Here is a 25,285-nt window from a genome sequence, read left to right on the forward strand (position 1 = left end):
GTGCCAATAGCTGCAGCTTGGCCATTGACACCTGTAGAAAGAATCTCATGTTCAGAAGTCATTTTACCTTCTGCCTTGTCCCGGAGGAGGGCGCTCAGGCCACAGGCTCTGTGACAGCTCCCCCAGCGAGACAGACTTCCAGGCAGTGCAGAGACAAAACACCTCAAAAAGAAACTAGCCCTTCTCTTACTAATAGCAGCCTCCTCTTTAGCCTTAAATTCTATTCCTGTGTGGTTTTTTTTCTCTGCTTTACCAAAGATGTCCTCCTAGGAAGTGGCGGGCCCACCTGGCCACACATGCCTGGGTTGAGGTGTGAAAGAAACTAACCCGCAAGTCCCCTACTACCCGGGGCAATGGTCCGCACCTGCATCCTCAGCCTGCCCCAGAGCCTGGTGATAAACATCATCTGGCTGGTCAGAGAATAGAAAGGCTATCCCACACTGGGTCCTGCACCCACAGAGGCATGGTGATATCCAGTTGAAGTCTGGGGGCACTTGGTAATTTGGAGACAGATGAGCGCACAACAGTAGCAAGTCCAGCCCCTGCAGCTCGTGCTGGAGTGAGAAGCCAGGAGCAGAGCCTTTAGCATACTGCCCTGGGTGCACAGATGACTGCACAGCCACATCCCAGGACCCTGAAGTCTCCTTGAGGGTTCCAATTTCTCCTGGACAGCTTCAACAAAGGGACCAAGAAGTGCTGAGGGAGAAATGGAAGGAGATTCACTCTCTACCCTACGCAAATCTGTATTACAGACCCTACAGCTTGAGAAGGTGGAAGGGAAGGAAGTTCTTGATTGGGACAAGGGTCTCTCTTGCTCTTAGCACTTAGAAGGGCATGTGGGCTCAGTAGATGCTGAATGACCCTCAATTTGGGTTGAATCTCAGAATCACAGGGAAGGCACATTAAAGAGTGCACAGACCACACACATGCACCCACACCAAGGTCCCCACACACTCCCTGCGCCACTCCAAGTCACACAGCAAACTGCTAAGCAGAGCCCCTGAGCGTGGGAGTGTCCCTCAGAGCCCACCAGGAAATAAGCCCAACTCAAGGACAGGAAACAATAATACCAAGAAAGTGGCCACACTGATGTGGGGAGAGTTGAGAAGTCAGCCAGGAGCCTGGACAACCCACAAGTCAGCGAAGACCCAAGACCCAACTGCCCCTGAGCTGGGGACCTAGGCCTGCCCAAGAAGTAGCTGCTGCCAGACTCACCCGAGACAGACAGAGGGGCCACCCTGGATTCTCCCCTCCACTATAAGGTGCAACCCAGAAGGAAGCTAAGAGACACGGAGTCTGGGAATGTCAGTGTGAGGCCAGGAATGACTGCAAGGCTGACAAGCCATGGACAAAAACAACAGGACAAGCTGTCTTGAGCCCAGGTGTCCCGTTTCCCATCCCTAGGTACTTGGATCAAGATACTAGCAGTGCGGACAATGGGTGGGAGGATTACTGTCGTGTGATTAAGCTGGTGTGGATGGTTTTGGGAATGTGTGACTATAATTTGGAAACTGTGTATATATGCCTGTTTAGGTATGCATAATTTCCCAAACACCCCTGCTGTCTGCTTCACTGGTTTTCAGTCATCTCTCATTGCAAGTGGTGCATGGAATTTTTTTAATGTATCAGGAAATTACTTTCCTGGCACTATTGTCAGATTTCTTGTTTAGTGACATGAAATCTGACTACCATTAGAATTTTAAAGTCTGAAAAATTTCCCTAGAAATAGTACAAAAATTTGGTAGAATGTTCTTGAAGAAACCCCAAATCAGGCTAACATCACTGAAAATGCTCCAATGAAACTTCAAAAGGAAGAACATCTCCCATGCGGTTAATCCAAGATTCTCTGTCTCTTAATCGCGATCTGATTTTCTAGATTCTTGTGTAAAGTGTGCTCAAAGTCCACACAACAGGGGATTTTGGACAATGCTTTTAATGGCAAGTCATCACAGCAGGTCTGCGGAGGTGCAGGGCAGCGCTCAGGCCTTGCTCAGTTTCTTCTTGATGAAGTAGCTCACCAGCCGCTGCGGCCTCTGCTGGTACTCACTGAGCACATTGCGAGGGCTGCTGATCTGGTCCCCTTCCAGGCGGTTCAGGAGGGTGACACACACCACGGCCGCTGCAAAAGACAAAGACCACACCAAGGCAAGGTGCCGGGGGTCTAACATTTCACAGGGATGGAATGAAGAACCTACGAGCTCTGAGGAGCAGCCTCTCTGCCTCCTCAGGAAACCAGGCTGCCCGTGCAGTCAGGTGAGGCCGGAGGATGGAGTGCGGGAGGGAAAGGCGCTGGTCCAGGGGCTCAGAAGGCTCCTCCCTCTCTGACGCCACCCTGCCCTGTCCCTCCCTTATTCTCATGCCTTTGCTTCCAAAAGGAATTCACCATTCCAGGAGCAGCTCAGGGCTGCAAGCACCACCTTGAAAGGCACATTTTGGCCGAGGTGATGAGGGAATTCTGCAGAGCTGTGAGTTGGCCTTCAAGGGTGGCTAGTACCTTGAGGGTAGATGAACCACAATTCAGAAAGCCAAAGCGCTTTGAAAGCCGAGTTTTTTATAGACCTGGTGGCAGCCTCATGGGGCAGCAAAACCTTTTTTGTCATTTTTCCTATACAAGGTCACTGAGAATCCTGCATTTTGTCATGTGACAATCAAAAGACATTGAACACAGCATTGTGGGGACAACACATATGTCAGAAAGTGACTTGGGGGCGGGGGAGACAGAAGCCAGAAATGGGTATCAGGGTGCCCCAGGAGGAGGGGCCCCAGTGAGGGGCTCCAGGAAAGCAGAAGTGAAGGGAGGAGGGGATGCCAAGGCCCATCAAGTGCCGCCTACCTTGGAGGCCGCAGGCGCTGCACATGGCAGCAAACACCGAGGACTCCATCTCAATGTTGCGGACGCCGGCTGCATAGGCTGCCTCCAGATACGCCTGCTTGTCCTTCTCCGTGTAGGAGCAGAGAGCCCCATCCAGACGGCCTTGCCCTGAGGCACACATGGAGACATGAGAACCACATGCATGTAAGAAGCTCCTACAACACATCAGCGCCACTGATGCCCAGAAGGACACAGGGACAAGCAAGACCCAGCCAGGTCCTGCCTACGTCCACTCAAACTGGTCATTACAACCACTCTGGGAGAAGTGCAACTGAGACAGCAGCCTGGCAAGTGGAAACGCCAGCCCACAGTGAGAAGGCAGGCTCAGGGGACGGACCAGGGTTCCCTGGCTGAAAGATGCCTCCTGGTATCCGCTGCCTCACCTTCATAGAAGTCCAAGGTGCACATGGTGTTCCCCACCACTGTGGTGAACTCGCTCAGCTCTGCAGAACACAGCAACAGCTCCTGCACCAGCTTCTTGTTAAGGTCCGTTTTCCGGATGACCCGCTTCCCCAGGACAATCTGCTCAAACTCTGCCTTGAAGCAGGTATCCACTGCCTGCTCTGTTATGACCACAGTGCCGGGCTCCAGACCTGAGGAAAAAAGCAGACATCGAGATATGCAGGGTGTAAAACGAAGTAAAATAAAAGCAGGGCAGTCAGGGAGCACACAGCAGAGCATATAGAAGAAAGAAGCAGATCCACCCACACATCCAAACACGAAGCATCCAGTACTGTTCTCAAATACACAGTGACCCATTTTCCCATTCAAGCTATGAAAGTAATTAATGCATGATCATTATGGACACTATGGAAGAGAAAGGCACAAAAAACAAAATAGAGGGCTGGGTGCAGTGGCCCACACCTGTAATCCCAAGCACTTTGGGAGGCCAAGATGAGCAGATCACCTGAGGTCAGGAGTTCAAGACCAGCCTGGCCAACATGGTGAGACCTCCATCTCTACTAAAAATACAAAAATTAGCCAGGCATTGTGCCGGGTGTCTGTAATCCCAGCTACTTGGGAGGCTGAGGTGGGAGAATCACTTGAACCCAGGAGGCGGAGGTTGCAGTGAGCCAAGATCACGCCACTGCACTCCAGCATGGGCAAAAAGAGCAAACTCCATTTCAAAAAAAAAAAGAATAAAATAAAAATGGCCAGGAACCTTCAAGTACTTTGTCCCATATTTCTTGCTTCCATTCACTGCGATTTCCCACTGTCATCTGTCACTGAACCATATACCATGATGTGTTTCATTGATCCCTGTTTCATACCTTGTTAATATTAAGATTTCAGGCAAATACTTGAAAAGTAAACCAGCAAAAGGCAGACTAGAACAGTATAATGAAGACCCACACCCTAAACCCAGGTGAGCTATGACCAACTCCTGATCTACCTGGCCTTCCTCTCAGATTGATGCATTATTAGGGTCCAGTTTCTATGTTCTGGGCGTGCCTTCCTGGAGTAGTTTCCTGTTTGTGGGGACATTACTCTGCTCCTTATTCTTTGTGTTATAATAATTTTAGATGGGATTTGACCATTGTTACGGACCTGGACTGAATGCTGCTTTCCCTCTCAAAATTCATAGGCGATTTTGAAATCCTAACCCCAAAGGTGATGGTTTTAGGCAGCAGGGCCGTTGGGAGGTGATTAGGTCATGAGGGTGGAGCCTGCATGAGTGGGATTAGTGCCCTTATAAAAGGGACCCCGGAGAGCTGCCTGCCCCTTCTGCCATGTGAGGACACAGGGAGAAAACAGAGCTCTATGAATCCGAAAGTTAGCCCTCACCAGACACCAAGTTTGCTGACTCCTTGAGCTTGGACTTCACAGCCTCCAGACTATGAGATAAATTCCTATTGTTTATAAGCCACCCAGTCAATGGCATCTTGTCTATCAACCTGCAGGGACTAAGATAACTATGATCCATTTCTGATACTTATTTTAATGCAAAATTGGTTTTCCTAAACATGTGGGAGGGAACAAGAAGTCAGATCTTTTCCAGAGCTCCCAAGTCAGTTGTTTTCATGAAACATTAAAAAACAAGGCCGATTGCAAAGACCTTTGCTTTGCTCCCCACATGTATCTGAACTCCTCTTTCCATTGCAACTCCTGCGGCTGTTCTGGGCAATTCAGAGTCTCCTTGCAGCAGCTTCTCCCAGCACTGGGGCTGGAGCTAGAGGAGAGCTTGGCTGATGCCTTGGTGAACCCACAGGGCCTGGAGTGTTCCAGCCCCTTGGAATTCCAGCATCACTCACATTGGGATGCACAGGCCCCCTCCAGTGTCAGCTGCCATCTTCACCATGTCCCCCTGCACCTTCCTAGGAGTGCCTGGGACTCTTGTTTTCAGGTCTGTCCATCGCCTTGAGCTTCCCCCGAGCAGCTGCCAACACAACCAGATCCTGAGGCTTTTTGTCTCCATCCATTCATACTTTGGGGTTTGTGAGGATAGCGCATCACCTTTTATTATCAACTGTGTCCAGGGGTTTTTGGTTTTGCTCCCTAGTTGCTCTTTCCATTTTTATAGAGCAATTGAGGAAAATTCAAAATCTATACTACTCCCTCCAGAATTATCTGATCATTGTTTTAAAAATCACTCCAGAGCAAGAACTCAAGAACCATTCACTAGAGTTCCTGGCAGAGGCCAGCATGCTATGCACAGCTGTGAGTGTCAGGTGGGCAGCAGTGGAGACTAAGCCTGCAGGACCGAGACAGCTCATGGCCGTTGGTGTGTTGTCCTACGGACAATTTCGCTAAACTTGGAATTGCGGTCATACAAACACAGAGTTTATGCATCAATCTCTCTATATAACAAAAATAAAAGAGACAAGATAACATATTCAAAAGATTTGGGTCTAAAGCAAGACCCCTTTCAAGATCAGGACACTTAAATTCTAGAATTGCTATAAATCGTAGATAGTCCAGGCCCTACACAGCCCGGAACAAGTATACACGGGCCTGGCCGGCAGCGTCAAAGCTCAACTTTTTCTGGGGCACATGCAGGCTTCTTCCCTGAGCTCTGAACACCTCGGTGGGGGCAGGAATCACTAGAACCCAGTTTTTAGCAGAAAGAATGGCACAGAGTTGGAACCCCAGAGAGCAAGACCACGTATTTAAAACAAACCTGCCTAACAGACTTTGGCTTACAATTCAACAATTTGTTAGCTTTTGCTTTCTCATTAAATCTCATTCTTTCTTTGCCATGTTTGTGGGGGTTTCTGTTTGTTTGCTTGTTGTTGTTGTTGTTGTTGAGATGGAGTCTCGCTCTGTTGCCAGGCTGGAGCGCAGTGGCGCGATCTTGGCTCACTGCAACCTCCGCCTCCCGGGTTCAAGCGATTCTCCTGCCTCAGCCTCCAGAGCAGCTGGGACTACAGACGCACACTACCACGCCCAGCTAATCTTTTGTATTTTAGTAGAGACGGGGTTTCACCATGTTGGCCAGGATGATCTCGTGATCCACCCGCCTCGGCCTCCCAACGTGCTGGGATTACAGGTGTGAGCCACCACGCCCGGCCAACCATCTTTGTTTTTTAAACACAAAAAAAAATGTCCCTGTTGAGGACAGGGATATTTTAAGCTAATTTAAGGACACTTATCTGAGTTTCACACTGCGCCTCTCTCTTCCCCCCTTTGATTTTCCTGTGGCTTTTCTCATAAGGTGCTTCAAATCCCTGCAGGATTAGGGAGGAGGAAAAGTAAGCAAAGGAAAGAAGAGAATGAAGAAGAAGGGGGATTAGAAAGAATAAGAGAGAATCAAGCAGACAAGAAGGCACAAATTGTGTAACCACAAAAGGATGAGTTTCCCCCATATGCATGGTGTGGTGCCCTTCTGCTGCCTAGCTCTAGGGTGCGGGTTGGGAGAACAGGTTGGACAAAAACAACAAAACAAGCTTCTTTTCACACCTCCTGTTAACAAGCTTCCCTTGAACAAAGCCAAGAAAGGAACTCTTCGTCTCTAATCCCACACCATGTAGAAGCTGCCTCGGCATGCCCCAGTCCCTCATCCATTCATAGGGCAAGAGGCCCCTCTGCAGACCTTACCTATCCCACCAGAAGTGCCAATGCGGATGATAGTGACGTTGGAGCACCGGGCATAGTACAGCAGCTTTATGAGCTCATGCAACATGATTGAGATAGAAGGAATGCCCATACCGTGCTGGAACCAGGGAGAAACACCCGTGTTAAGCCAAGGTTGTGACTTTGTCAATGTTGTGGTTGATGTTTCATGTGATGTAATTCAATCTAACATGCCCATTGACATAGTGATGAAAGATAAACTTTTTAAATATAAATTTAAGAAGTAGTAACACTTTGGGAAACTTTAAAGTGTATGCAAAGCTGTCAAAGACAAAATCCCATTTGATCGACACAATTTGTCAAATAGGTAACAGCTGAGGACCCAGGGGCTCAGCAGGGAAGCAGCAGTCTGCTATTGCCAGGTAACAAACAGCTCCTTCTAGCATTTGAAGCCCTGCATAAATACCCACCCTATTCTCCAACACCCCACCACAGGTTAAAGTTTTATCTCCTTTCTCTTTTCTCCCTACACCCTCTGCTTCAGACAAACTAAGTAATCAGCTGGTTCCTCAGCCCACTGGACAGAGGATGCCTTGCTGATCTTGTCTGCCTGTGCCTTTTCCTCTCTTTGGGGTCTCTGCATACCTCCTTCTCCTGCTCTCCTCTTCAGAGCACCCCCGCTACTGTCACAACTTCCATGATGCCTCTCCCTGGATGGACTCAGCACTTTCCAGGGGCTGTTCCTGTGGCAGAGCCATACAGTGGAGGCATCCCTGCTAGAATCGGTCACGGAGCCTTACACATAGGAAAGCCTTGCACAAATTATCAGTAACTGAATAATGTCTTGGCTCCCCGATGTGTTCTAGTTGGTTGACATAGCTAGAGTCATCAGCTGACTGGACAGGTAGGGGTGCACATCTCAACAAAAGGGGTTCCCTTTCCTTACTCTGCAGCTGTTCATTTATATTGCTCCTGACAAAATCAAAACTGAAAAATGAAAAGAATTCTATGGTAGAATCTAGAGATTTCTGTGTTCACCATGCTCATTGCTAAATCAAAATGTGTTTTGAAGTAACTCACTGTGAGATGGCAGAGGGGATTAGAGGCCTGGTACTTTGAGGCTCTCCTTCCATCCTGCTCCAGGCAGGGCACCCCCTACTGTCCCTCCTCTATACCCCAAGCACCCTAACTCCCTGCACCTGCCACCCTCACACTGTGTAGACAGACAGCGGTGTATATGCATTTGTGTACTTAGTCGCCCCTGGAGACTGAGCGTCAAGGACGATAGCCTGGGTTCAATAATCTCTGAATCCCAGCTACTGTGGGCTCACCCTGCTCCCAGCCATTTACAGTAAACAGGTGTTAGGGGACCAGCTGTCTGTGTGTGCAGAGGGGTGGGACACAGGGGGTTGCAAAGCCTAGAGAATGAGCACGAGGGAAGGCAGGTACTCACACTGACAGACAGCACCGGTCCTACTTTATACATGGCATAGCGGTCAGTTCCCGCACAGATGTTGGGATAGTCTCTACCTGGGCAGTCAAGGCCCAGCTCTGCACCAACACACCTGATGAAGGCTTTCATCCGGGAGGGGCTTCCACCAACACACACAAACTGCAGCCAGAGAAGAGAGACCCCCATTAGTGCACTGTCTATAGCAGAGGTCCTCAAGTGGGGCCCCTAGACCAGCAACATCAGTATTACCAACGAACTTGCTAAAAATGTAAGTTCACTGGCCTCACCAGGACCTGCTGAATCTAAGGGGCCCAGTAATCTGCTTTAACAAGGCCCCCTGGTGAGTGCTCAGGGTGGGTGGCCAAGCATCATAAGGCAGTCAGCTCCACAAACGCAGGAATCCAGACCGTTGCTCTCTCTGAGGAGGTAATTCCTGTGCATCCTCGGCCTCCCTCCGTCATGTAGAAGGCGGCTTGTAGAGACAGCCTGGGTTTGAAACAGAGGGAGCAACTCCTCACTGTCCCTCTGTGTTACCAGGGCCCCACAAAATGGGCTACTGATCGCTCTCTCGCCTGGTTACTTGAGTGCCAAATAGCCAATGCTTGAGAAGAGCCAGCCGAAGCCTAGAGGAGGCTCAGGTAGTGATAGCTATTCTGGGTGGGTCTCTCTCAGAGAAGTAAAAACTTTAATTTGCAGAACATCCTGTAAGAAAATGTTGGTTTTGAAAAAAAAAAAAAATTTTTAAGTGAGTAAGTTTTTAAAGAGTTTGAAGTTGGCTGGGCACAGTGGCTCACGCCTGTAATCCCAGCACTTTGGGAGTGGGCAGGCAGATCACCTGAGGTCAGGAGTTCCAGACCAGCCTGCCCAACATGGTAAAACCCCATCTCTACTAAAAAATACAAAAATTAGCTAGGCATGGTGGCAGGAGCCTACAATCCCAACTACTCAGGAGGCTGAGGCAGGAGAATCGCTTGAACCCGGGAGGGGGAGGTTGCAGTGAGCTGAGATCACACCACTGTACTCCAGCCTGGGCAGTGAGACTCCAGCTCAAAAAATTTAAAAAAAGAGTTTGAAGATAAAAGAAAAGAATTATTAATTATTCTCTAAACATAAAACAGAAAATTCTACAGCCTGGAATAAAAATCACTATGGATTAACTTAGTAGGATGAATGAAATTTTAATGAATTAAAAGCACATGGAAAGTTGTCCACAGTTTGAAACCAACACTATCAAAGAACAGGATGATTGATAAGACATAACACTATTGTTTAATTATGATCCCATGTAGCAGCACTGGATTCTAGCGTCCTGGCATATTTTGATTTTTAATTCTATATGTCAGTTCATCTTTATCCATTAGACATTTCAAAGTCCTATGTTAAGATAAATCAGAACTAAGGGACTTAAGACTTTGTAGAAAAAATTAACTGGAAGCTGCATGAAGCAAAATAAGACATTAAAGGCAATTAACTAAACAGAATATCAATATGTATCTTATATTACAAACAAGATACAATGACCTTTATTTACTACCCTTTGCTTCCCTAGGAAATTTTTACATCTTTCTCTTCTCTCAATGAAGCATTAGGAAGTTTATTTTACATATAGTTTCAAATACATAGTCATGCCCCATGTAACGATGTTTTGGTAAGCAAGGAATCACATATACACAACAGTGGTCCCAGAAAATTATATAATATCATGATTTTACTGTAGTTTTTCTATGTTTAGATATGTATAGATACACAAATGCTTATCACTGTGTTACAACTGCCTACAGTATTCAGGACACTCACATGCTATAGAGGTTTGTAGCCTAGAGGCATATGGCCCAGGCAAGCAGTAGGCTCTACCACCTAGGTTTGTGTGGTTACGCTCTATGTTGTCCACACAATGATGAAATACCTAAGGCTGCATTTCTCGGACCGTATTTCCAGCATTAGGCAATGCATGACTGCACTAAATTTGCAAAAGATGAATTAGGGAACAATTTGGCACTACTTAGTATAGTTTTACTTGCTAGTTCACATACTTGAAAGTTAAAAATTTGCAAAAACTTGATAAACATTATGTCTTCATAAACCTGTCAGCTGTGGCCTCTCAAGCATTTGTGGGTTGGTCTACCTGCATAATATAGGGGGAGGCTGATCTTCAGACAAATTCCAAGGTGTCAACGCCTGGCCTCTTACCTTCACATCTCCAAACAAGGCTGGGAAATTGTGTCTGCTAGTGGTGAGATTGAAATGATAGAGGATATCTTCTTTCATTTTTGCTATGTTTGGATTTAAAAGTCTGACGGGGCAATCACTGTTAAAAAACAAGAAAGTGGAAGGCTTATAGAACATCAGTGCCCGATAGCCGGCGTTATCACAGAAGTGCCCTATGTCAGACACGAGGCTCATGGTGGGAGAAAGACAGCGCCAGATCCCAGAGATAAGACAACCCCAACATTGCCAAGGTCCCCACTTGCCTCCCCTTGTTCTTCCCCCTCTTAACCCCTGTTGCTCCCATGGCTCTGTTTGGAGGGCAATAGGGATGAAATCAGAAGAGCACACAAAAGTACGCAGAGGGAAATGTTCGATCTACCCATACAAGGAGTAGGGAGTATAGCCAGTTGCTCCTCTAATCGAGTTCATTCAATGTATAAACTTGAATTTATTTTAAAACTACTACGTTTACCATAGAAAACATGAACAGAAATAGAAGGAAAAACAACCTCTAATCCTACCTCCCAGAGATAACCTTTCCAATCTGCATACCTTCAATTTGTTTTTGTTTTTGTTACACTAGCTACCACTTCTCCAGCACAATATCCAATAGGAGTGACAAGATAAGACATCTGTTTATCTGCTAGAAAATGTGCTCGTGGCGCATGCTGGTCTAGAGCAAGCATCAGCAAACTTTTCTTCATGAAAGGCCAGATAATAAATACATGTGGTTTTGCAGGCTGCATGATTTCCGCTACTTCTCAAGTCCACGGTAGGCATGTGAAAGCAACTACAGACAGCACACAAATGAGTGAGTGCGGCTGTGTTCCAATAAAACCTTCCTTACAAAACAAATGCCCCAGGTCTAGATGAGTCCCTCAAGCCTGTCAAAGTCCCTTAGAGCCAGCCTCAAACATAGCTCCTTCAACAATGTATGCCTTCTGAGTCCTAGAGATGGGTGGGCTCGCTTACAGGAAACAGAGGCAGACATGGGACGCTGATGTCAGAGCAATTGGGGACTTCTTTTTCTTCCTTCTGAGTCTGACTTTCTGCCCTGAACCCCCTGGTCATGTCTCCTCCTCAATCCAACTCATGAGAAAAGAAAAAGGTACAAGAAAGGCAGGGTCTCAGCTGCCACGGATTTGGAAATAACTGTTAAATAAGGGATGCACCCCCTTCACAGACATTGTCCATTCTCTCCCTACACGATGCTTGTTACACCTTATCTATATTTTAATACTGATATACATAATTAATGTAATAACTTTATCTCCAGCAACAAAAATTTCTGGAGGCCATGACCACATCTTATGTGTCTCTGAATCCCACGTAACACACCACAGACAAGAAAAATAAGGTTGAGATGGTCCCAGCCTGTTTTATATTTATTTTATCTATCAAATCCCTATTTCTAGCTGGCACTCATCAACAGCAGACACCCAGGCTCCAAACACACTGATGGCCTATACCTGACTGCTTCCTCCTTTCATGCCTGTCAAATGTTCCTTCCCGTCAATTCCCCTAGAGTGGGGCCCAGGTGAGCTCACACCTGAACATTTCAGAAAGGCTGACACAGAAAACATAAGTACAAAGGGTTATACACAGAGACAGGGAGATCTTTGTATAAGGGGACAGGGGGCTAGGTGACTGTCTCCTGTATGGGCAGGCAGGGACTGTGCTGACTACACTAGTGAATCTGCTGAAAACCCTGCTCAGGAAGGCATAGCAGTCTGCCTGAAGTACAGAGCCACACCCGCCTGCCCCTAAGCCCACCTCTTCCTGACAAGCTATGGGGGGGGGTCTCCAGAATCAGGGTTCATTCTACTCTGGGATGTGGGGCAAGGCCATTTTTCAAGGGACCAAATCTAGAATCACGTGTGGTAGGGACCATCCTTGAACTTTTCTCAGAAAGCCTTTTTGATCTCTAGGCCAATCTGAAATTCTGATGATCTGCACACCCCACAGTATTTTAGGATCCTTCAGTGACAACTATTTTTCACGTAAGTAACATTTCCATTCTCCTCCTTCAGGATGTTACAAATACACAGAGTACAACATAGAAGGGCTAAGAGTCATGCTTCAAAATAACAAAACAGGATGTGATTAAGACAACTTTGTCACATATTTCAAAATAAAATACTTGTCTTTTCTCCTTGATTCTGAGAAATGAAGAAGAAGGAAATAGGGTGTAACCGTGAAGACAGGCAATGATTTTAAAACATGAAAATTTGGCCAGGTGCAGTGGCTCGCTCCTGTAATCCCAGTACTTTAGGAGGCCAACGCGGGCGGATCACTTGAGCCCAGGAGTTCAAGACCAGCCAGGGCAACATGGTGAAACCCTGACTCTACAGAAAATGCAAAAATTAGCCAGGCATGGTGGCATGCACCTGTAGTCCCACCTCCCTGAGAGGCTGATGTGGGAGGATCACCTGAGCCCAGGAGGTTGAGGCTGCAGTGAGCCCTGATCACACCACTGCACTCCAGCCTAGGTAACAGAGTTAGACTGTCTAAAAATAAAAAATAAAGTAAAATTTAAAAAGTAAATTTAACATGTACCATAATGAACCAGTAGATGCCCCAATTTATTTTTTGAAGGATTTTAAAATAACAAGTCAGACATACTACTTGGAAAAAAATATTTCTCTAGTCTACACATAATTTCAAGTGACTTTATTCTGCTTTATTCTATCACTTTATTCATCTAGTAAATATTCATTGAGCATCTACTATGTAAAAGAAATATATGAAATGAAAGAAATGAAAACTGTCTGGGTGCGGTGGCTCATGCCTTTAATCCCAGCAGTTTGGGAGGCTGAGGCGGGTAGATCACTTGAGCCCAGGAGTTTGAGATCAGCTTGGACAACATAGTGAAACCCTGTCTCTATGAAAAATACAAAAATTAGCCAGGTGTGGTGGTGCATGCCTGTAGTCCCAGCTACTCAGGAGGCTGAGGTGAGAGGATCACTTGAGCCCAGGAGGCGGAGGTTGCAGTGAGCTGAGATCACACCTTGGCACTCCAGCCTGGGTAACAGGGAGAAACCCTGTCTCAATAAAAGAAAAAAAGGAAAAAAAAGAAAGAAATGAAAACTGGCTTCTGATTCCAGGAGTTTATCAGCAGGGAAGAGAAAGTAGTATCAACCTTTATATAAACTTGCCCAAATAGCTTAGGACCAGCACATGTGGAGACAAGAAGAGATTGAGATGGGTGAGACACGGGGGCCTGAGGTACTGGGGAAGGGGAAGTGGGAGGGCTCCAGAAAATGCTGGCTGAATCTCGCACCAGCCAAGCATCCTGTGCTGGGTGTACTGAACATAAAGATGAGTAAGATCCAGTTCCACTCATGGAAGGCTTTCGACTTGGGGTAGAAATGAAATTATTAATAGCTAGCACATATCAATTCATTTAATACTCTCAGTATAAACTAAGTATCATCAGTAACCCCATTCAAAGTCCAATGTCACATCCTTCCTAAGAGACTGTACTCCTGAGCTCTACACCTGACTGCCTTTCAGCAAGTGGAACATGATTAGCAAATAGCTGACGATAAAACAAGGGAGGGTAAAATAATTACTGAAGAGAGGAAAGGGGAGGAAGCCCTCACTGAGTTGCCTGGCACTTGGTGTGCCGGCCCTGTTTTCTCCAGCCTTCATTTCCACCACTCCCCTCCACCCCCACCAGCCTCCTACTGGGCCTCAACCTCAAGCCATGGCAGGAGGAGGAAGGAGGGGAGCTCCAGAAACTGGGGACAAGGCATTTTGGCTGTCAATGACTGAAAATACCAGGAATACTATTAGTTCAACATGTCCTAAGAATCAAGAGCTGAGGCTCCAGCGCCCGACCCCGGAGGTCTTTAACCATCTAATTTACGAACCTCCTGAGTCATTAATCCCTCCAGGCTTCAGTCTCTTTCACAAGCATCAAATGTGTTAATATATGTCAAGTCCTTAGAAAAATGTGTGGCACAACATATGCTCTATAAAAACCCAACCCCACCCAACCCAACCTGGAATGAAATGGAGCCTTACTTGTGACTTTCAGGTTTCTCTGCATTGGCTCCTGTGGCCGCCATTCCGTCAACTGAGGCAGGACCCTAAGGAAAAAAAATCACAGAATGGAGTGAATCCACTCAGTAGAAACCAAGGTCGCGCAGAGCCCCACTAGTATGTAGAAAGTCAGTGCAATGAAGTGGAATTCCTTACACACCTGATGTAAGTGTGTGAATTGTGTGAGAAATAGAGAGAGAGGAGAGTGTGTATGTGTGTTTATAGCATTGCTAGTTTCAGAGAGGAGGTGCTGAAAATGTGCCAAAAGCCTAAGTGGACAGGCACCTCACACCTCCAGAGAACCTGTCCCCTTTATGCCTGTAAACCCAGCACTTTGGGAGGCCAAGGCAGGTGGAGATCATGAGTTCAAGATCAGCCTGTCCAATACAGTGAAACACCATCTCTTCTAAAAATACAAAAATTAGCCAGGTGTGGTGGCAGGCGCCTGTAATCCCAGCTACTCTCAGGAGGCTAAGGGAGGACAGTCGCTTGAACCTGGGAGGCAGAGGTTGCAGAGTGACACTCCGTCTCAAAAAACAAAACAAAACAAAACAAGAACCTGTCCCTTATTTCCAGTTTCCCAGCCCAGCAAGTCAAGACTCACTGACCCAACACACCACACCTCTCTGCCTCCCTTTTCTTTTTTTAATAGAGACGGAGTCTCACTCTGTCACCCAGGCTGGAGTGCAGTGGTGCCATCTCAGCTCACTGCAACCTCCGCCTCCCAGGTTCAAGCAATTCTTCTGCCTCAGCCTCCCGAGTAGCTGAGACTACAGACACACGCCACCACGTTCAGCTAATTTTTGTATTTTTAATAGAAACGGGGTTTCACCATGTTGGCCAGGCTGTTCTCGAACTGCTGACCTCAGGTGATCCACCCGCCTCGGCCTCCCAAAGTGCTGGGATTACAGGTGTGAGCCACCGCGCCCGGCCTCTGCCTCACTTTTCTAGAATCTCAGATGCTCTTCTCCCCGGGAAGAATTGGGTCAAAGATGGGGAAAAGGTATCAGCTCCAGGGGGAGCAGCGGGGACAGGGGACCACCATAGGAGGGAGACGGACTGAGGCTGACCTGAGTCAGCCCACGGCCCCGCCTCCACTGCAAAGCCCCATGAAGGAAAACGTGGCGAACCTGCAGTTATTCTACTAGGGGTCAGTAGTCAGAAACCCCCAAGACCACTTCTCTGTGTGGAGAAGGGCAGGGTTTTGCCAGAGCTCTTTGAAGGAGGGTGAGACTCACGTTTTGAACTCAGTTAATAAAGCAACAAATCCCCGAATGCCCTGTAATGGCCAGGCCCCAACTCCCTGGAAAGCCTTGTAGAGTGGGCAGGATTCATGCTGAGAGGAGGAGAGTGAAGCACTGTGTCTATGGGATGATCCAAGGCTCATAAAGACATCAGTAGGAGTCTGTGAAGTGGAGCTGCTTTCCTGAGGTCAAGCCAGTTGTTTCCACACGGTTCTCACCTTCATAACTCAGCAGTCTCTTGTCACCAAGCTAAAACCCAAAAGGTCCCTTTTTTGGAGAATGGGATTTATTATTACCATAATATAGTGATCATTTCCATCAAATTTTGAATGCCAGGGAAAACTACAGTTGTTGGGTGTGGAGAAAAATGTTCCCTCCAGTTGCTGCCTTAAATCTCTCCACCAGGCTTTCATTCTCCCTTAGCATTTACACAACACTTCTTTGGAAATCTCAGCCTACTGCAGTCCAGCTAAGGAGAGCTAAGAAGGGGAATAAGGTGTGGTGTTGTTGACTTTTTTTTTTAATTCAACACTTTATTTTTCATTTTTTAGAAACAGGGGGCCATGCACAGTGGCCCACGCCCCTAATCTCAGTACTTTGGGAGGCCAAGGAGGCCAGATCACTTGAGGTCAGGAGTTCAAGACCAGCCTGGCCAACATGGTGAAACTCCATCTCTACTAAAAATGCAAAAAAGTAGCTGGATGTGGTGGCGCATGCCTGGAATCCCAGCTAATCAGGAGGCTGAGGCTGGAGAATCGCTGGAACCCAGGAGATGAAGGTTGCAGTGAGTTGAGATCATGCCACTGCACTCCAGCCTGGGTGAAAGAGCAAGACTCTGTCTCAAAAAAAAAAAAAAAAAAGAAACGGGGTCTCACTCTGTTACCCAGGCTGGAGTGAAGTGGTGCGATCACAGCTCACTGTCGCCTCAAATTACTGGGCTCAAGTGATCCTTCCACCTCAGCCTCCGAGTAGCTGGAATTATAGGCATGAGTCACAACACCAGTGTGAAGGGAATGAGTTTTAAAAGAGGTATCACACCTTGGCCCCCAGTTCACCAGGGGCCAAATGAAGGACAGTGTAGGGATGAAGCTTCATGAATAGGCAGAGCTACCTCTCCCTACATGTGTGGAAGCAGGAGAGAGAAGCCAGGGCAGTGCTTCTCATCAAAAGGCACTACAGGAGGATCCTGGGGCGTTGGCATCTGGTCATGATTTCAGGCCTTCTTCAGGATCCATTAAGCAGACCTACCGACTGAGGGAAGGAGGGTTTAGGGTCAGGCAGAGTCCTGATCCCCAGGGCCAGTTTCTGTCGGGCAGGAACATTCCCCCATAAGAGTGGCTCCTCTGAAGAATGTGCCCTCTTACAACCTCCCCTAAAACTCTGCCCCCTCCAGGCTGCTATTTTTGTCTTTAGAGGTAGGGAGCTAATGGGAGGGAATAGCCCCCCAAGTGAACTGGGCAGGGGAAGAGCTAAGAGGTGAGCTCCCTTGGGCCAGCAGCTGAGAACATCCCACTGAATCAGAGACTGCTGAGTGGCCCCCGGAAAGCTCTCCAGAGAGAATCCAACCCCATTTGTAGAAAAGGAAACCAAGCCAAAGACAGAACTTCCCGTCTGGCCTTGTAGAGTAAGGATGTTTCTCTCTAGGTTTGGTTGCTTTTCTTTACTCTGAACCAGAGAAACCAAGGCCACATCAGCAGAGAAATCAGTTCCCTTGTCCAGTCACTGCCTTCCGCTGGCTCCTTCCTAATGGGCTCCAGGACCAGCCTCACTCTCTCTTTCCCTTTGCAATCTTAGTACCTGCAGGATCCCCCCTCCTGGGTGTGAGTGTCCCAAGAACTAACTTCTCTCCACTTTTCAGCCCTGCACTCAGGGAGGCTCTATTTAACCACACCCATGTAGGCAGAGAAAGTTGCAGATGTCTGCAGTGCTCCAGTGGAAAAGACCCTGGTGTTGAGGAAGATGTCAGACTGCGCTGATTTTAGAAAACCTTTCTCCTAACATTGTACCACAATGTTCTGCAACTTCTGTAAGGAAATGAAATTCAGTCTCTCAACAAGTCTTCTCTCACCTCTCTAGAAAGCCATGCTCTTCGCTCCCCTCCCCACATAACAGGAGAGTTTTGCTGGTTTCACCTGGGCTACAAATTCTACCTCCCAGGGAAATCCTAAACCTGGCTTAGGATTTGGCTCCCCAAGGAAGAGCCTTTTTGGTGATCACCTGGGGCTCCCTACCTATTACCAGCCAGATCCATCTTACTTAAAAAAAAAAAAAAAACTGAAGATGTTTTTGATTTTTTTTTTAGTTTTAACCCGTTAAACTCAGATTGGTAAGTTACTTGCATAAAAGCTTAGCTTGTAAACATTTAAAATACTTTTTTGAATGAACATATTTCAAAAGCAAATGTGTGTGAGAGAGAGGAGATGGAAGAAGAATGTTTGTTGTTTATCTTTAGGGAAGAGGAAAACCTAGAAGTTTCATTTTCTGTTATATATTTGATTTTTGGTTTTTGGGTTTTTTTGTTTGTTTGTTTTTACAATAAGTTTGCATTAATTTTAAGATCAGTAAAGTCAACAAAATTCCACTTTGACAAAAAGCCCATGTAAAGAAACACTAATTTATCCTTCTTAAATGAAACATGAATGGCCCACCAGTGCTAAAAGTATTGGAACCAAGAATATAATTTGTGCTCGATAAACCTGTGCTGAATTAAAACGGTCTGCTGTGATGAGGTTTAATGCAGAGGACTAGAAGGTCAGGGTAGCCTCTGAAAAAAGAAATAATGTAAGAGCAGCTGAGAAGTGGGGAAAGCTTGGGCCAAAATGCAGATGGGCAAACAAACTGAAAGGCGGGAGAGACAAAGGCCTGCCCTGGGAATGGCTCAGCAGCGCTTGTAGAAATCCAGAGTAAGACATTCTTTCTATTCAAGGAAGTCACAAAGTTTTTTAAAGACCCGCGGTGACAGCCAATGAATGGAACCAATGGTCTTTTTAACCAGAAGACCCCAGGAAGGTAGAAAATGAGCCAAGGAAAGGCCAGGCAGGGGACAGTGGGGAAAGGAAACAGGGATGGAGAATCAGAGAGGGAAGTGCAGAGACAGGTCACCCAGGCGCCTGGAAACTGCCTCTATGGCCTTCACGGGAAACGGCCTCTTTCTACTCCGGATCCCAGACTGTGTTTCTTTGAAACTGACCGTCAGAGGAGAGCGGCTGGAGGCGGACAGACGTCTGCAGTGGGAGGCGCTCCAGGCGTTCCAGGCAGGGGCAGGAAGGCTGCCGGCGAGTCACCCGCGACCGCGAGTCACCTCACCAAGCCCTGAATTGGGACAGGAGACGAGACGTGTCGACGAGCTGCGGAGTTCCTCGCTTCTCTGGGCCCTACCAGGTCCAAGAACAGGTTGCCATATAAAAGAATCGTAAAGGAACCCCCTTCCCCCTGCAAATTATGTCATATAACGCATATGCCTGTTAAGTTTCTCTGCGGAGCTGCCAGATAACTCGATGTCAATATTTTATGCGGTAACATTTTGTTAAATGTTGACTCGAAGGCCACTTGACTCCATCTGAACTCTGAAAGCTCGCGTAACAATCATCCTCCAAATGAAATTTTACCCCCTTCTCCCTTTAAAAGGCGGTGGGGACAAAACATCACTTCGTCACTGAAGCCACCAACTCCTTCCTCTTATCTGGGGCTCCCAGCATAGTTCTAGGGGTTCCCGCACTCCCCGCCCGGGATTGGGCTGCGAGAAGCGCCCGCCTGCGCCCTGCGGGACCTGACCCTGCCGGCTCTGCCTCCACCCTTGCTGCCCCTCGGCCCGGTGGGCTCCCCGCCCGGAGCCCCGCGCGCTCCGTCGCCGGGACGTGGGAGAGGTAGGCACGGGTGGACCCGAGGAAGCACATCCCGCCCGCGCGCTTCCCCCCACGCCCACCTCGCTCCGCACACACCAGCCCCAGAACCTCCCGGCCGCGCGCCCGCCGGGCCGCTCTCTGCTCCTTCCCTGAAGCTGACAGCCAAGGTGCACCAGAGCCTCCGTCACCGCCCCTACAAGTAAATGGGCACGTGGCCAAGGCAGGGGACGGGCTAGCCTCCTGGGAAGAGAGAACGGCGGGAGCTCGGCCCCGGGCGACTCACCACTCGGCCTGCGCAGAGACCCGCTACACCCGCGGCGCCATCCTCGCACTGCGACACCGGCGACAAACACAATGCTCCAGGGCCGGACGAAGGGACGGCTCTCGGGAGGCTCGCGGGACGGCGGGGAGCGGATCTCTGCGCCGGACCACTCCAATGGGAACCACTTGCGAGGTGAATCTCATAGGGAGACTGCGAGCGGCCCCGCCCTGCCCGGGGGTTACCGCTTGGCTCCGGCCCCGCCTGCCCTGGGCCGGCGAACTCAGCTGACCGCATCCTGGGCCATCCCGCAGACAAGCCCCGCCCTCCCCCACCTTCCTCTGCCCCTCTGGCCCCGCCTCCCCCACCCCCCTCCCCTCCCCCCTCCCGCGAAGGTCCCGGGAGCCTCCGCCCGCAATTGCTTCTTCCCTCTGCAGAGCAGTTGGGCAATTGTTAAGAACCAGCAGCCAGTTCTGTTACTCATTAAACAGACCCTACTACAGAGGAAATCTCCTTACCCACGTGGTCCTAGCCTGGGGCGGAGGAAACCGGGCTAGAAGCGGCTCTAGGACTAACCCAAGGTCACGCCGCCAGGCAGGATCCCCGGTCTGTCTGTCTGGAGGTGGCCCCGCGGCTGGGACCAGCGGAGAGAAATGACAACGTGGAACCAGCCCTGGCCCGGTGGTCGGGAATGTGGAGCTGGCACTGTCACTGTGTGTACCCTGGAACTCTCTGGACGGCCTCGGCTTCCCCCCTGGGGAGTTTCTCTGGGACCTTCCTGATCCTGGGAGTTCCCGCTTGCTGTGGCAAAGCCAGGAGCTCGCCCGAGGAGGGGAAGTGACTCATTCATTTAGAGTCGCAGCTAAGTGGCAGAACTGCCTCAAACCGGCGCTGCACTCTGACCCCCAGCGGCCAGACCTGCCTGCCCCCGACCGGTGCTCACTCTCCGTCTCAGGCGTCTTTCCTGGTCCTCTCCCTGCTTCCCGAACGCGCACTCTGGTGAGAGCACAGAGCCTGGGAAAGAAGACGACCTAGCGGCCCGGGCAGCCCAGCACCTCTGTTACTTGCTTCCTAAAGGGAACTCCAGTTCCTGAGAAAACATGGGATTGGGCCGGGAGTGGTGGGTCACGCCTGTAATCCCAGCACTTTGGAAGGCCGAGGCGGAAGGGTCACCTGAGGTCAGGAGTTCGAGACCAGCCTGCCCAACATTGTGAAACCCCGTCTCTACTAAAAATACAAAAAATTAGTTGGACGTGGTGTCGCGTGCCTGTAATCCCAGCTACTAGGCAGGCTGAGGCAGGATAATTGCTTGAACCCAGCGGAGGATGCAGTGAGCCGAGATCGCGCCATTGCACTCCATACTGGGTGACAAGAGTGAAACACACAAACAAATCAAGGAAGGAATGAAGGGTTTTATTGAAAATGAAAGTACGGCCACGCGCAGTGGCTCACACCTGTAATCCCAGCACTTTGGGAGGCCGAGGCGGGTGGATTACAAAGTCAGGGGTTCAAGACCAGCCTGACCAAGATGGTGATACCCCGTCTCTACTAAAAGTAAAAAAATAAAAAAAAAAAAAAAAAAACCTAGCCAGGCACAGTGGCAGGTGCCTGTAATTCCAGCTACTTGGGAGGCTGAGGCAGGAGAACCACTTGAACCTGGGCAGCAGAGGTTGCAGTGAGCTGAGATTGTGCCACTGCATTCCAGCCTTGGTGACACAGTGACATGCCATCTCAAAAAAAAAAAAAGTAAATGAAAGTACACTCCACAGTGTGGGAGCGGGCCTGAGCGTAGGGGCTCAAAGTCCCCATTCCAGAATTTTGGGGAGTTTCAATATCCTCTGCTTGGGGCACACGCTATGTAAATGAAAGGGATGATGCAAAGTTACAAAGTCATTTACCTGGCCTACGCAGAGGCTATTTCCTGTCATAGCTAAAGTGTGAATCGGCCTTATGTTCCCTGCCTCCAGACCCTATTTTCCTGCCTCAGACTGAAGACTGAAACTGGCCTGGTTAGGAAGTTGGCTATTCTCTCTCTCTGAAGGTAGATTAACAACTTAGTTTTAGTTTTGTTACCGGAAAAGGGTCCCAATCCAGACCCCAAGAGAATGTTCTTGGATCTTGCGCAAGAAAGAATTTGGGGCCAGGGTGAGTCCACAGAGTAAAGTGAAAGAAGCAAGCTTATTGAGAAAGTAAAGGAATAAAAGAATGGCAATTCCACGGGCAGGGCAGCCTCTAGGGCTGCTGGTTGGCTATTTTTATGGTTATTTCTTGATCATATACTAAATAAGGGTGGATTATTCATGAGTTTTCTAGGAATTCTTCCTTTTAGAACATATAGGGTAACTTCTAAATGTTGCCATTCTATTTATAAACTGTCATGGTGCTGGTAGGAGTGTCGTTTAGCATGAGAATGCATTGTAATTAGCGAATAATGAGCAATGAGGATGACCAGAGGTAGTTTTCCTCACCTTGCTAGTTTTTGGCAGGTTTTGGCCAGTTTTGGCTGGCTTCTTTACTGCATCCTGTTTCATCAGCAAAGTCTTTGTAACCTGTATCTTGTGACACCAGCCTGCCAACCTCCTATTTCATCCTGTGACTAAGGATGCCTAACCTCCTGGGAATGCACTCCAGCAGATCTCAGCCTCATTTTACCCAACTCCTATTCAAGATGAAGAGTCTCTGAGTCGACCCCTTCTGACATATTTCCTGACTCTACAACTCTTAGGATTAAGTGTTCCATTGTAAAAGGGAAGGGGGAATAACCAAATAACTCACCCCTTTCTTGGAAAACTCAGGAATAATCCACCCCTTGCTTAGCACATATTCAAGAATAATCATAAAAAGTACCCACCAGTAGCCCTTGGGGATGCTCGGCCTATGAAGTAGCCACTCTTTTATTCCCTTCCTTTCTTAATAAACTTGCTTTTACTTTTCTTTGTGGACTCACCCCAAATTCTTTCTTGTACAAGATCCAAGAACTTTCTCTAGGGGTCAGGATCAGGACCCCTTTCCAGTAAGTTTGGTGATCTGGAACTTTAGCATGGGTGACTTTATTTTTATTTTTATTTTTAGTCTTGTCTTTTGGGGCCTAGGGCAAGAGCTTAGTCCAAAACAATGGCCTCCTATAATTTGTGTTTAACATTTGTCAGGTTAAAACCTTGTCAGTGTGACAAACTGGAAACAAAATTGTGTTGGGCCACTACTAAACCACACCCAAAATACCTGTGTCATCAATGTTTGCAAGCAGAGAGCAAATGCAGCCCACCAATGGCCACCTGGAGCAGCAGCTGCTAGAGGCAGGAAAGTCTGGAAGAGACCCAGGGCTTGCAGGCTCAGCCAGGATTCCCCTGCTCCTCAACAGGGTCTTTGGGCTCTTTCAGAGATGCAGTTGGCCCTGAGCTCTGAGAGGTGGGGAGGGAAGGGGCTGAGAGGCTGAAGGCCAGGCCACACCAGGTAGTGACACCCCACTGCCCTTCAGGTTTCCCAAATCTAAATAACTTCAAACTATCTGAAATTCTCCCAAAGCTAATGTGTCTACCTAAAAGAAAGATGAGACAAAATTAACATAGAGAGTTTATTTGTGCCCAGGTTGAGGACTGTAGCCCAGGACACACTTCCAAGTTGCCGTGGGGAGTGCTCCAAGAACAAAAAGGAGGCTCAAGTTTTTAAAGAAAAAAGAACAACTCAGGAGATGGGGCGATTGCAGAGTTGTCAGGAATCCTCATTGGTTTACAGAAATAACATTGGTTAGTGATTGGCTACACAGTGTTGAACTATAGGGTGGATGGCATCTTATGGCTAATTGGCCTCAGTTAGTCTAGAGCCACAAAGCAAGTGGCTTCAAGAGGTAACCATTTAGCTGAAGGGAGAGTGAGCCATGACTGCTGTTCCGTTCTAAATGTTCTCTGGGCCTGATAATTTAAAGGCTCACCTTCCTCAGGAAAAGAAATGTGTTTGTTGTTTGTTTGTTTGTTTTCTTTCTCAGATGATATTTTAGAGATAGTAGCTGAGGCTTCTTCTCTGTTTGTCCTCACTTCCCAATTGCTCATGCAATTGCTCTTTTCTTTCCAACCCAGCAGCCATACAGATTTCTAGAACACCCCTCAGAGAGGGCAGAAATTGAGCCGCAGTGTTTTCTAAACAGCTGCCTGGTCCATTCGTGGGTCATGAAACCCATGTGGTGGGTCACAGGTAGCATTTTCATTGTCGGTGAGACAGAATGGAGTGGAAAAGCCTCTGCCTGCTTTCCACACCGGAGCACGTACTTTTGTCGCACGAACTATGACTCAGACACCACAAACCCAGACCAGGCCCCCAGGTCAGAAGTTGACTCCCCTGAGGCCTGTGGTGAGACTACAGCATTACTCAGACCCCTGAGATCTCAAATTCTTGCCAAAATACAAAAAGTGAGATTCTTCCCGCCAACTCTCACTCATCATATAGAGCTACTCAGTCCCCTTACCCACCCCCAGCTCAGAGAGGCTCACAGTGGCAGGCCCACTCCCCTGGCAGCCGAGTCCAGTCTGATGAGCCATCACTTTCCCAGGTTGCTGGCCCTAGTTGTCAACAAAGAGAGTCAAACTCTGTAAAATATTTGAAGAGATTTATTCTAAGCCAAATGTGAGTGACCATGGCCCGTGACACAGCCCTCAGGAGGTTCTAAGGACATGTGCCTAAGGCGGTCAGGGTGCAGCTTGGTTTTATACATTTTAGGGATGCATGAGACAGCAATCAAATACATTTAAGAAATACATTGGTTTGGTCCAGAAAGGCGGGACAGCTCAAAGCGGGGTAGGGGGCAGGGTTCAAGGCTATAGGTAAATTTAGACATTTTCTGGTTTACAATTGGTTGAGTTTGTCTAAAGACCTGGATTGATAGAAAGGAAATGTCCAGGTTAAAATAAAAGATTGTGGAGACCAAGGTTCTTTGAAGTCTTATAGTGGCTGCCCTTAGAGACAATAGATGACAAATGTTTCCTATTCAGATCTTTAATAAAACATGATAGACACTTAGTTAATCTCTTTTTTTTTTTTTTTTTTTTTTTTTTTTATGTGATGGAGTCTCACACTCCCGCCCCGGCTGGAGTGCAGTGGCGCGATCTCGGCTCACTGAAAGCTCCGCCTCCCAGGTTCACGCCATTCTCCTGCCTCAGCCTCCCGAGTAGCTGGGACTACAGGCACCCCCCACCACACCCGGCTAATTTTTGTATTTTTAGTAGGGACAGGGTTTCACCGTGTTAGCCAGGATGGTCTCGATCTCCTGACCTTGTGATCCACCCGCCTCGGCCTCCCAAAGTGCTGGGATTACAGGCGTGAGCCACCCCGCCCGGCCAGTTAATCTCTTTAAAA

At 48.2% G+C, this 25,285-nt stretch overlaps 1 protein-coding gene across 14 annotated transcripts; it reads right to left on the reverse strand.

The window, feature by feature from the left end:
- Window positions 1–1,917: 1,917 nt before the first annotated feature.
- Window positions 1,918–21,486, reverse strand: UPP1 (uridine phosphorylase 1). Of its 14 annotated transcripts, none has more exons than XM_054559201.2 (9): window positions 20,455–21,486; window positions 19,023–19,206; window positions 14,571–14,635; window positions 10,527–10,644; window positions 8,337–8,495; window positions 6,908–7,022; window positions 3,256–3,465; window positions 2,834–2,980; window positions 1,918–2,119 (listed from the first exon to the last, which is right to left on the reverse strand). In XM_054559201.2, the coding sequence occupies exons 3-9, from the start codon at window positions 14,612–14,614 to the stop codon at window positions 1,980–1,982; spliced, it is 933 nt and encodes a 310-aa protein (XP_054415176.1). In that variant the 5' UTR covers window positions 14,615–14,635; window positions 19,023–19,206; window positions 20,455–21,486; the 3' UTR covers window positions 1,918–1,979. The 14 variants fall into 14 exon arrangements, with proteins under 14 accessions (XP_054415176.1, XP_002818007.1, XP_054415175.1 ...); XM_002817961.5 differs by lacking the exon at window positions 20,455–21,486 and adding an exon at window positions 19,961–20,151; XM_054559200.1 differs by lacking the exon at window positions 20,455–21,486 and adding an exon at window positions 19,961–20,093 and having other exon boundaries at window positions 19,023–19,144.
- Between the last annotated feature and the right edge of the window lie 3,799 nt (window positions 21,487–25,285).

Source organism: Pongo abelii, chromosome 6 (genome assembly GCF_028885655.2).
Source record: "Pongo abelii isolate AG06213 chromosome 6, NHGRI_mPonAbe1-v2.0_pri, whole genome shotgun sequence".
NCBI lineage: Eukaryota > Metazoa > Chordata > Mammalia > Primates > Hominidae > Pongo > Pongo abelii.

What these genes read in the sequence shown, in the direction of transcription:
- UPP1 (XM_063725980.1), bottom strand. Translation starts at nt 14,614, where the DNA reads ATGGCGGCCACAGGAGCCAATGCAGAGAAACCTGAAAGTCACAA. An exon ending in CCTTGTTTGGAGATGTGAAG is followed by an intron (nt 8,496 to 10,526) that starts GTAAGAGGCCAG and finishes CTCTGGCTGCAG; the next exon opens with TTTGTGTGTGTTGGTGGAAG. An exon ending in GACCGGTGCTGTCTGTCAGT is followed by an intron (nt 7,023 to 8,336) that starts GTGAGTACCTGC and finishes CCCTGGTTCCAG; the next exon opens with CACGGTATGGGCATTCCTTC.